Here is a 12,091-nt window from a genome sequence, read left to right as displayed (position 1 = left end):
GACACCCCTGCCCTAGCAGGACAAATGGCACAAGTTAATCTCACTTATAGAGGTTTAAAATGTAGAATATCCAATTTCAGAAGAGTTCAGAGATATTCATGCCCTAAACATTCATGTGATGATATAAAAGCTAGATTTTTGGTGCAGAACAATTATTTGAATTTTTGAGATACACTTTCATAACAACTTCCTCATAAATGAGCAAGTAGTTAAACTTCCAAATAAAACACTTGGCTGTCACCAACCCATTTTTATATTTTAAGAAGGCCTACAGCTGTACAGTATACATGTGCATAATTATTTTGGAATTTCGATTTTACTTTAACACATAATAGCTTCCTCTCTATGTAATATAAATTTAGATTTATTTTCTTTATTTTAACTCATGGCTTTAATTTATTTTGCTTGTTACTTCTCAAACATTTTCTGCAATTTTGGATAAACTTGCTTAAACCAAAAGGGAATTATGTGATGGGTATGCATATAGGCATTTAATTAAAAGAATTTTAAAATATTAAATGTGGGTAGGATATTTGGCAAGTGCCAAGATAGATATCTGAGGATAAATAAATGGTAAGGGACACTAAGTTGATTGCAGAATTAAACCCATCAAAGATAAATGCCAGGTAACAATGAACATTCAATCATGGCTCTTAAATTGTTTTATCTATTGAGGTTTACAATATTTAATAATGGGCATGCAAGTTAAATCTATGTTTAGATAGGGATCTTAGGTTTGATGACCTTCAGGTACCTGAAAGGGTAATAGACTCTAATCCCATTAACAACACTTGTTTCACTATACAGTTGCAAGAAAAAGTATGTGAACCCTTTGGGATTACGTGGAGTTTTGCATGAGTTGGCCATAAAATGCGCTCTAAACGTCATGTAAGTCACAACAATAGAAAAACACAGTCTGCTTAAAATAATACTACACAAACATTAGCTGTTGTCATGTTTTAATGGAACATAAGATGGAAACATTCACAGTGCAGGGTGGAAAAGGTATGTGAACCCCTAGCCTAATGACTTCTCCAAGAGCCAATTGGAGCCAGGAGTGAGCCAACCTTGACTCCAATCAGTGTGATGATATTGGATGTGTTACTGACAGCTGTCCTGCCCTTTAAAAACACACACCTGTTTTGTGTTTACTGGTCTCAAGAAGCACTGTCTGATGTGAACCATGCCTCGCAGAAAAGAGCTCTCAGAAGACCTATGATCAAGAATTGTTGACTTGCATGAAGCTGGAAAGGGTTACAAAAGTATCTCCAAAAGCCTTGATGTTCATGTATCCACGGTAAGACAGACTGTCTACAAATGGAGAAAGTTTAGCACTGTTGCTACTCTCCCTAGGCGTGGTCATCCTGTAAAAATGACTGCAAGAGCACAGCGCATAATGCTTAATGAGGTAAAGAAGAATCCTAGAGTGTCAGCTAAAGACCTACAGAAATCTCTGGCACATGCTAACATTTTTGTTGACACATGTACAATAAGGAAAACATTAAACAAGAATGGAGTACATGGGAGGACATCACGGAGGAAGCCATTGCTGTCCAAAAAAAATATTGCAGCACGTTTGAAGTTTGCAAAAGAGTACCTGGATGCTCCACAGCACTACTGGCAAAATATACTGTGGACAGATGAAACCAAAATTGAGTTGTTTGGGAAAAACACACAACACTGTGTGGAGAAAAAAAGGCACAGCACACCAACATCAAAACCTCATCCCCACTGTAAAACATGGCGGAGGGAGCATCATGGTTTGGGGCTGCTTTGCTGCCTCAGGAAACATTTGGTTGAGGTTATTGCTGCCAAAGGAGGGTCAACCAGTTATTAAGTCCAAAGGTTCACATACTTTTTCCACCCTGCACTGTGAATGTTTCCATCTTATGTTCAATTAAAACATGACAACAGCTAATGTTTGTGTAATTATTTTAAGCAGACTGTGTTTTTCTATTGTTGTGACTTACATGATGTTTAGAGCGCATTTTATGGCCAATTCATGCAAAACTCCACGTAATCCCAAAGGGTTCACATACTTTTTCTTGCAACTGTAGTTTGCTAGAATTTCCTAAATTCAAGAAATAAAAAAACACATTTTACATAGTATGTAGTCATAGAGAATTAAGATATATAGCTATGTCATTTTAACATATTTTTTTTAAAAAAATATAATACACACTGAAAGGAGAAATAGTACAGTAAGTTGTGAAAGGTTTTTATTTTTCAGCTTTCAAGATGTACAGTTGCAAGAAAAAGTATGTGAACCCTTTGGGATTATGTAGTTTTTTGCATGAATTGGCCATAAAAAGCCCTCTAAACATCATGCCCTCTAAACAACATTCCATCTGCCCACATTTGAAGTTTGCAAAAGAGCACCTGGATGTTCCACAGCACTACTGGCAAAATATTCTGTGGACAGATGGAACCAAAATTGAGTTGTTTGGGAAAAACACACAACACTATGTGTGGAGAAAAAATGGCACAGCACACCAACATCAAAACCTCATCCCCACTGTAAAACATGGCGGAGGGAGCATCATGGTTTGGGGCTGCTTTGCTGCCTCAGGGCCTGGACGGATTGTTGTCATTGATGGGAAAATGAATTCCAGAGTTTATCAGGATATTTTGCAGGAAAACGTACGACCATCTGTCCGCTAACTGAAGCTCCGCAGAGGATGGGTGATGCAACAGGACAATGAACCAAAGCATACAAGTAATTCAACAAAACAATGGCTTCAACAGAACAGAATACGCCTTCTGGAGTGGCCCAGTCAAGAGTCCTGACCTCAACCTGATTGAAATGCTGTGGCATGACCTTAAGAGAGCGATTCACACCAGACATCCCAAGAATATTGCTACACTGAAACAGTTTTGTGCAGAGGAGTGGTCCAAAATTACTCCAGATCATTGTGCAGGTCTGATCTGCAACTACAGGAAACGTTTGGTTGAGGTTATTGCTGCCAAAGGAGGGTCAACCAGTTATTAAGTCCAAAGGTTCACATACTTTTTCCACCCTGCATTGTGAATGTTTCCATCTTATCTTCAATTAAAACTTGACAACAGCTAATGTTTGTGTAGTATTATTTTAAGCAGACTGTGTTTTTCTATTGTTGTGACTTACATGACATTTAGAGCGCATTTTATGGCCAATTCATGCAAAACACCACATAATCCCAAAGGGTTCACATACTTTTTCTTGCAACTGTATGCCTGGAGGTGTAAAGCATTGTATATTTCTTTTTACAAAGAATTATAAAATGTATAGAAGATGCTGAAACATGTATCATTTCAAGATTTGTTTTACTTCTAGGCATCTTGGAAAACATTTAAAAATAAAAACCATAGACTCTGTAAAATACAAAAATTTACATTTCTGCACAGTTTCTGTGCTTTAGATTTACTGATTTCATTATATAAATATACACTAACTTGTGCTTTATAGGACAATTTTAGTATAAACCTATACAACTAGGGTATGAAATAAGTATGCAAATAAAATTTGGGGACAACAAAATTAAATTCAAATTTAGAAACCCTATAATTTCAATAGCTACACATCAGAGTAAGTGCATCAGTATTTTTTTAACTGAATTAATGCCAATTCTATACTACTGAACATGAATAGTATCTATTTTTTCAACCTTTATCATGTTTTTTTTTAAAAAAAATATATGCATAACACAGTAATATTCATTTTCAAGATATTTTTGGAAGTATTTTCTGTTCTTCATTTCCAGTTTTCACCTATCACATCAATCTTCTTTCAATTTCTAGCAAATAGATTAAAATGAATACTCAATGTACTGGTATTCCATTGTAGTAAATATTTAACTTTTTTCATTAAACTTCAGAAAATAAAATTTTAGGTCTTATTTTTATACAATACAAAATACAAAATAAAAGCCATCTAATAGTTGCAATTGTGCCTATAGAAGAAATCTATCTAGTCTTCACAGTAGTCAAAATAATTACAGAACATTGTATTAATATTATATTTTTATTAAAAGACAGTCATGACGCCTTAAGGCATTTCCTTCTATTTTTAATTTAAAAATATCAGTGTGTGATTTTATAAATTAATTACATGCAACAACATAAAGATTTTAACATTAAGACTCTAAATACATTGGTTTATAAATATGGTGCTTTGGAAGTACCTAATACCTTAATAGTTTGATGTATCACACATTTAGAAGTTTTTGAAAATTTCTAAATCTTTAGGAGGTACTGGTGGTATTTTGTTCCAATCATCTTCAGGATAAGCTTCAAAATTAGATGTATCACCATCATTTGATACTTTCGGCATTATAGGAGGCTGAATGAAACAATAACATAAGTTTTAAGTAAATAAATATAATCTTATGTGAAGCTGAGACTTAAAATTTATATTTTATCCTACTTTTTTGAGATTCTATGGCACAGTAACTGTCAACAGCATCTGGGGTGAGTTTAAGTTATCTAAGAATATTATTGCTTGCTCTGAGGAGTTATAGAACTGTAGATCTTGACCCCTTCCAGTTAAATTTCACACCCAAGTGTGAGATGGAACTGCTTGTTCTTATGGATGACTTCAAGGACGTTCAAATATTAGAAATCTACAGAGTTTTTAATACCATACCATCAAGAATGGTATTTAACTGCACCACTTGTTAAAGTTGGAAGTAGGAAACACTGTTCTGCAATAGTTCCATTCCTCCTTGATTGGACAGTTCCAAGTGGTGGCCATAAGGAGAAGTATGTTTCAACTTTGCCATTCATTTGTGGGCTGTCCTCTTTCCACATATTGTTCAGCTTCTACAGAAAACTGCTGAGAGGAATCAGCTTTCACATTGCATTAAGATACCATTAGTGTGCTAATGATTGTTATACTTTTGAAGCTTGTGCAGAGCAGGAAATACAATTCAACAGCGATCATGCAATCCATTTTAGTCTTTAGGAAAGAGGAAAACAATCCTGATCTTTCCCATCATAAATTAGGTCCAAAAACTATGGATTTAATATAAAAGCTTGGACTTGCTGACTATCATTAGGCACAGTAATTATTTAACTACAACTGCATGTTGTAATTAATAATGAAATAGTTAAGTAGTGAAGTGCCACACAGTGATTTCATTCTTTTCCTGGCTTCTTCCACCTATCTCTAATTTGGTAATTAAACATATCAACTATATGCAATGTGAACGTGTTATTTCCAGCTGCAGCAAATTACAGGATGAAACTATGATTCATGGTATTCAACTTTCAGTTGTAGCAAAACCCTAAAAATAGACTCCATTCTGCATTTGGACAAATTATTCAACCATGAATGGGTAGTTTGAAAGCTGTGTCTTCTGGTTATTTAAAAGGAAAACCTACACATGAAGTGCATATGTACTTGGGACAAAGACCCATGTAAACATTTTGTCTTCAAGCATGAGATATAAAAAGGCCACATTAGGTCTTTCACATAGATTTTTAAATACAAACTCCTCTGTAATAATTCAATACAGTAAATATTTCTTGAATGTATATCTTCCCAAGCAGAATGTGTTTTCATGGTACTTCACCTTTAATTTCCTCTGTGGTACAGCATCCCAGTCTATAGACCTGAACCATCGGTGTCTCTTTATATCATCAGCTCCATTCTTTGGAAAAACAAAAGTTTATTTAATACAAGTTCCTAAAAATATTGTGGCATAAAGTCTACATACTGAAATCAACACTGATTTTTACAATCTGTAGTCTGAAGACATATGTCTAATGTGCACTGTTCAAGTTGATCATTTTTTTTCTGGTATTGAAAAAATACTGGATTTCCAGGAACTTCTGTAGACAGTATAAATATCAACATTGTCAAGATGGAAAATAGAATGTTGTGATGCAAGTACCTCATCCGCTTTGTATACATTTCAGTAGTCAAAAAGAACAGGGCTTGCATCACAATGCTTATCTACTATATTGCCAATTTTGATCCTTTTTAAAGCAGATATAATATTAAATAAAACAGGCCCTTCAACAATGACCACATTCCAATTTTAAGTGTCACTGTTAGTGGTAAAGTGCTATCTTACACATAGAGAATACAGTTCTTCCTCCATCTATTTGGAGTACCAGATACCTGTCTCAATTTTGTAATTAGAAATGGATTCTATGCCATATGCTTCTTAGATTGTAAGCCGCCCTGAGTCTTCAGAGAAGGGCGGGATAAAAATGGGATTTTTTAAAAAAATCACATTAGGTGACCATATCTACTTGAATTTTTCTTGGCCCCAGAACTAAATGTACTGGATAAAAAAAAATAAAGTGAGACATAAATCTGTCCTTAGGATTTACAGATTTACATGTTATCTAATCTCTTTAGATAACAAATAATGAGCTAATGTGATTTTTGTATTGCTTATACAAAGGAGATTTGCAAGCTTTCATGATCAGTAATGATACAAAGTTACTATACTGTAATGGAGCATGACTCAAGTATGTCAATTAAGCTTTCAGTTATTTTGTGCCATGTTTTATCCATATTGATTATATCTAAATATAAGAATTTAAGGCAAAGGGATTACATGGCTATAATCCATAGTATTAATATTAAATTTTAGTTCTTCTGCTTGCCTATGTAGTATACTATAAAAAGGAAAGGAGAAAAAACCTACTAGAAATTCCAAGGTTGCTACATGCCTCTGTCCCATGAAAATTTGAAACCTTATTTCAATTTTATATTTAAGTGAAAACATCACATTGTGAGATAGTTGTCAAATACCAAACAGAAATTCACTTGTAGTTTTTCTATAATGAAAACACGATCTTCCTCCCACACCATGTCTTCTTAATTTGAAATTTGTTCTTGAGTATAGAAATGTTTCCTTAATGAACTGAGGTAGTGGAAGATTCTTCTTTAAAGCATACCTTCATGTTTCCTAGTCGTCTTGTTCTGTCAACCACAAGAAGCTTTTTAATAAGATCCCTGGACAAACAAAGATGATTTTTTTTAAAAAAATACAAGTTTGTATGGTTATCTTTTCACTGATGGAAATATACCTATAGAATATTTCCAGTATTGAGCTGACCAGCAATAACTTTGAGAAGGTAGAAAGAAATAAATCCATCTATTTCTGGTAGAAACCTAAACTAAGCAGACTATGTGTGAAGAATAATATGTCTTATAAACTATAAGGTCTGATTAAATGGACCTTTAAAACTCGCAGACACATATCTATAGATTTATTAATATGTAATCTTTTTTCCAGATAAGACTTTCATTTTGTTAAACCTTTGCTAATGATCTTTTAAATGATTATAAAGTCAAGCAAAAAACGTTTGGTTTTGCTTCCAGGACTTTTTTTTAATCAGATTATGTCAATTCTACCTTCAAATTTTCAGGAACATTACTTCCAATTTCTGGATATTAACTAGAACTGTACAAACGTCCCCAAAGGCTTTTATAGTTCCAAACAACTGCAAAGTTCTTAAGCAATTAAGCTAGTTGCTTATCATGTCTTTCACAGTTTAGGAAAACAAATATAATCTTAAGAAAGCTTCTTAACTGAATGAATTTGCACTTTGGTAGGGGTCCTTCAGTAAGGCAACCTTTATGCCCTTTTTATGTATGCAAAGTTGTTCATCTGGAAACAGTACAAATAATTCTGCCTAAGAATTTTATACCTAGTGAGAAATTTCCCCACAATTGGTAAAAATGAGTTTTGAAATTCCATGCCTTTTAAATTTGTACCTTGAACAACCTGTTCCAAAAGTCTTAAAATAAACAAAAATGTATTCCTGTTTAATAAAGTTCAGCTACAATTACTCCAGAACTTGGATGACATGATCAGAACCCACCCCCTCTTTTTGGCAATTCTTCAGTTGTTATGTAAAACCAGTCCTCATTAAGCATGTAAATTTTAATATGAAAATAAGGCCTAATGAAAATCTGATTCTTAAATTAAAATGGAATATTTACAAACTATCACTCTTAGTTCTCCAATGCCTGAAATATGTACACTGTTGTCTTTTCATATTATTTACAGTTATTTTGTATCTGTATGCAGTGGCTTCTTCACACATTGCTATGGGAATACTGCACAAACAAATTCCCTGCACTGATTCTCATTGTGAGAATGGTTGGCTCAGCAATTCTGGTAGTTGAAATCTAGTGATCATAAAGGGACTATAGTTGCCCTCCCAGGCATGTCAAACTCGTGATGCCATGTGACATTGTACGACATATCGCGACTTTTTCCCCGTTGCGTGGTTTCAGTATGATGCATACCCATAATCATTTGTATGGGTGGCATAAAAAGTTAATAAATAAATATATAAAATAAATACATTTCCCTTTCTGGTTGTTTCCGGAAACAGAGTAAATTTGGGCACTGCATAAGGTAAATAATTGTGGAGGGAGGGATATTTGATGCATGCAAACATATTTAAGAAAATATTTAAGGAAATATTTAAGGAAAATCATGGATTCCTAACCCCTGGGCCATGGACGGTTTGGAACCAAGCCTCATGAGCACTGGGTGCTTGCGCTTGTGCAAATGGAGCTGTGCAAGCACACATGCATACACCTGCCACTTTATACAGAACTATCCCCCATCCCCGCCACAATGAGCTGCCAAGCCAGAAAGTTTAGCTGAAGGGGAAGGATCTATGATGCTGGTATAAAGAAAAGAGCTTCTCTTTCCCATTTGTTGTAAAGCATCTGGCTTGGAATTTTGTTGTGATAGAAACTTTAATGTTTCTGCAATCCACAATGTGTAGGCTGTCTGCAATGAATTAATAATGTAATACATTGCAGGACAAAATTGGTGAATTAATAAAAAACTGAAATAATGTGATGTTCAATACATTGATTTGTATTTAACCTGACACTTTAAAATATGAGCAGTTTAAAAAACCCTCACAAGTCAAACAGGATTTTTTCCCTGTCCATTAAATTACCGTATATACTTGAGTATAAGCCGACTCGAGTATAAGCCGAGACCCCCAATTTTACCCCCAAAAACTGGAAAAAGTTATTGACTTGAGTATAAGCCGAGGCTGGGAAATGCAGCAGCTGGAGGCTGGATCCCCCGAAAGACGTCTCTGCTGAGATGAGAGAACGGGGTGGCAAGCCGCCGAGAGAATGGGGTGGTGGAGTGCTCCGCCGAGAGAATGGGGCGGCTTGCTGTTCTCTCGGTGCAGCACAGCAGAGGCTGGATCTCGCGAAAGAAGTCTCCGCTGAGCGAGAGAATGAGGCGTCTCAGCGCCCATTTTCTCGGCGAAGACTTCTTTCAGGGGATGCAGCTTCTGCCGCCCCTTTCTCTCAGCTGCCCAGTGGAACAGCTTGCCACCAGAAATCAAGAGTGCTCCATCACTGGAGGTTTTTAAGAAGAGACTGGACATTCACCTGTCTGAGATGGTATCGGTCAGTGGTGGCGAAACTTTTAGAGACCGAGTGCCCAAACAGCAAGCCAAAACCCACTTGTTTATCACAAAGTGCCAAGGCAGCATCGGCATTCTGCTGCCCTCGGGGGAGGGGACAGGGAGGCGCCTCTGAGTGCCGCCTCTGGCACGAAAAAAAAGGGGGAGCAAAAAATGGGCCACCGTACCGCAAGGCACAAAAACGCCAACCGCCGTGCCGCAGGGTGCAGATACAAGGCACCGCACCATGTGAGAACGGGGCTGGGCTAGTGAGTATCACGCAGGCACTAGCCCCACCCCCTTTGCAGCATGTGCCTGCTCGTGGCCCCGTGCGCGCATGCACGCATGTAAAATGCTTCCCCCTCCCTTTTCTTCCAGTCCACCAACCAACAAGGACCTGCTGCTGGCAGCAGTGGTGGCGCACGTGCCAACAGAGAGGGCTCTGAGTGCCACCTCTGGCAGGCGTGCCATAGGTTCACCACCACTGGTATAGGTCCTCCTGCTTGAGCAAGGGGCTGGACTAGAAGACCTCCAAGATCCCTTCCAGCTCTATTCTATTCTATTCTATTCTATTCTATTCTATTCTATTCTATTCTATTCCATTCACTTTCTATATTTCTATTCTATTCTATTCTATTCTATTCTATTCCATTCACTTTCTATATTTCTATTCTATTCTATTCTATTCTATTCTATTAACTTTCTATATTTCTATTCTATTCTATTCTATTCTATTCTATTCTATTCTATTCTATTCTATTCTTATTACCATTCTCTATTCTATTCTATTCTATTCTATTCTATTCACTTTCTATATTTCTATTCTATTCTATTCTATTCTATTCCATTCACTTTCTATATTTCTATTCTATTCTATTCTATTCTATTCTATTCACTTTCTATATTTCTATTCTATTCTATTCTATTCTATTCACTTTCTATATTTCTATTCTATTCTATTCTATTCTATTCACTTTCTATATTTCTATTCTATTCTATTCTATTCTATTCTATTCTATTCACTTTCTATATTTCTATTCTATTCTATTCTATTCTTATTACCATTCTCTATTCTATTCTATTCTATTCTATTCTATTCTATTCTATTCTATTCTATTCTATTCTATTCTATTCTATTCTATTCTATTCTATTCTATTCTATTCTCTTTCTATATTTCTATTCTATTCTATTCTATTCTGTTCTGTTCTGTTCTGTTCTGTTCTGTTCTACGTTCTGTTCCAATCCATTCCATATTTTCTATTCCATTCTGTTCCACTGTCAGAGCCCATCGGAGGCAACCCAGTCAGCCCAAACAGGAGTTACACTAAGGCTACGCAGCCTCTCCTCTCAACCTGAACCCCTCCTTACCTTTCCTTTTATCTGCATCCTATTTTTAACTGCCGGCTCTGCCCTGCCCTATTTTGTCCTTGAGCACTCGTGAGCTCATCAAGAACAGAAGGTAACCGTGGGGGGAAAGGCAGGGCAAGATCTGCAAGATCCCCATTTGCATTTGACTTTGCCATCCCATCTGGTTCGAGATAACACACACACAGAGAGAGAGAGAGAGAGAGAGAGAGAGAGAGAGAGAGAGAGAGAGAGAGAGAGAAAGAGAGAGAGAGAGAGAGAGAGAGAGAGAGAGAGAGAGAGAGAGAGAGAGAGAGAGAGAGAGACCTCAGCAAAAAAGAAAGAAAGAAAAAGAAGTAGTAGAAGAGGCAGAGAGCCCCTGTGGGTAGGAGTGAGGATGGGGAGAAACAGCAAGAAGACCGGGTGGGGTGGGGTGGGTTAATCACTAAACCTTCCAGTGTTTAACCAAAGCAGCTTTTGCATTTGCCTCCGTTTCCCTGCTGAGTAAAGCCAGACAGGAGGAGAGCAGTTACACACAAAGAACTGGGTTACAAATAAAGGTAACGGCAAAGAAAGGCTGTGTTAAAACCCTTGAAACAACAGGCGATCCCACAAGAAGCGCATAAGCCAAACTTACTCCCCTTCGGAAAGGCGCATTTACCGCACAATCCCAGGAACCCTAAAAAAGGAAGCCCGGCCAGCAAAAGAGCCTGGGGATGCGAACGAAAGGCGGCGGTCCCTGCAGTTGAACTAAGAATGAAAAAGATGGGAAGTGGCTGCTTCTTTAAAAGCTCTCTTCTCTCAGGGATGCCCGAGATAGTGAATTGCAAGCAGAAATGAATTTCTCCTTCCGTTTCTGATCCGCGCAAACACCCAAGCGTGAACACCGTCACCTGATAGCTTGGGTGCCTGTTCAATTCGTTTGAGAGAGAGAGAGAGAGAGACAGAGAGAGAGAGAGAGAGAGAGAGAGAGAGGATGAGGAAGAGGAAGAGGAAGAGGAAGAGGAAGAGGATGAACGAATTTTGCAGCGCGTTTGCTTTCAGCTTTCAACGAAGAAGGGAATGTTCTCCACTTCTCGCCTCAACTTTTCTTTCCTCAGGAACCAGAGGCAAGGGCTTTCTGTTTGTTTGTTTGTTTTACCACGAGTTGACAGTTGGGCAGAAACCAGAGGGGAAAAAAAAAGAGTTTCGGGCTTCGTGGGAACCGAGGAAGCAAAACAAGATGCAAAGTCTAAAATCTATAGGCTTATAAACCACCCCGGTTTCTTGAAACAAACCGGGATTTCTCTACCCCAACCTTGAAACCATGGATCGAGTGAATCTCTTTACCGAAGAATGTGTGTGTGTGGAGGAAGGGAGGGAGGG

General features: G+C 37.2%; 1 protein-coding gene across 1 annotated transcript in view; it reads right to left on the bottom strand.

The window, feature by feature from the left end:
* Window positions 1-3,212: 3,212 nt before the first annotated feature.
* PRKX (protein kinase cAMP-dependent X-linked catalytic subunit) overlaps window positions 3,213-12,091 on the bottom strand; it is a 104,570-nt gene continuing 95,691 nt past the window's right edge. The window contains exons 6-9 of the mRNA XM_083361522.1: window positions 6,889-6,946; window positions 5,550-5,627; window positions 4,168-4,318; window positions 3,213-3,773 (exon numbers count right to left, since the gene is read on the bottom strand). Coding sequence (XP_083217648.1) covers window positions 4,193-4,318; window positions 5,550-5,627; window positions 6,889-6,946 — 262 coding nt within the window. The 3' untranslated portion in view covers window positions 3,213-3,773; window positions 4,168-4,192. The remainder of the gene's footprint in view (window positions 3,774-4,167; window positions 4,319-5,549; window positions 5,628-6,888; window positions 6,947-12,091) is intronic.

The sequence above is a fragment of the Vipera ursinii genome, assembly GCF_947247035.1.
Source record: "Vipera ursinii genome assembly, chromosome: 4".
Lineage (NCBI taxonomy): Eukaryota > Metazoa > Chordata > Lepidosauria > Squamata > Viperidae > Vipera > Vipera ursinii.
The sequence above is the reverse complement of the archived record's forward strand: the minus strand, read 5'-3'. Positions and strand labels throughout refer to the sequence as shown.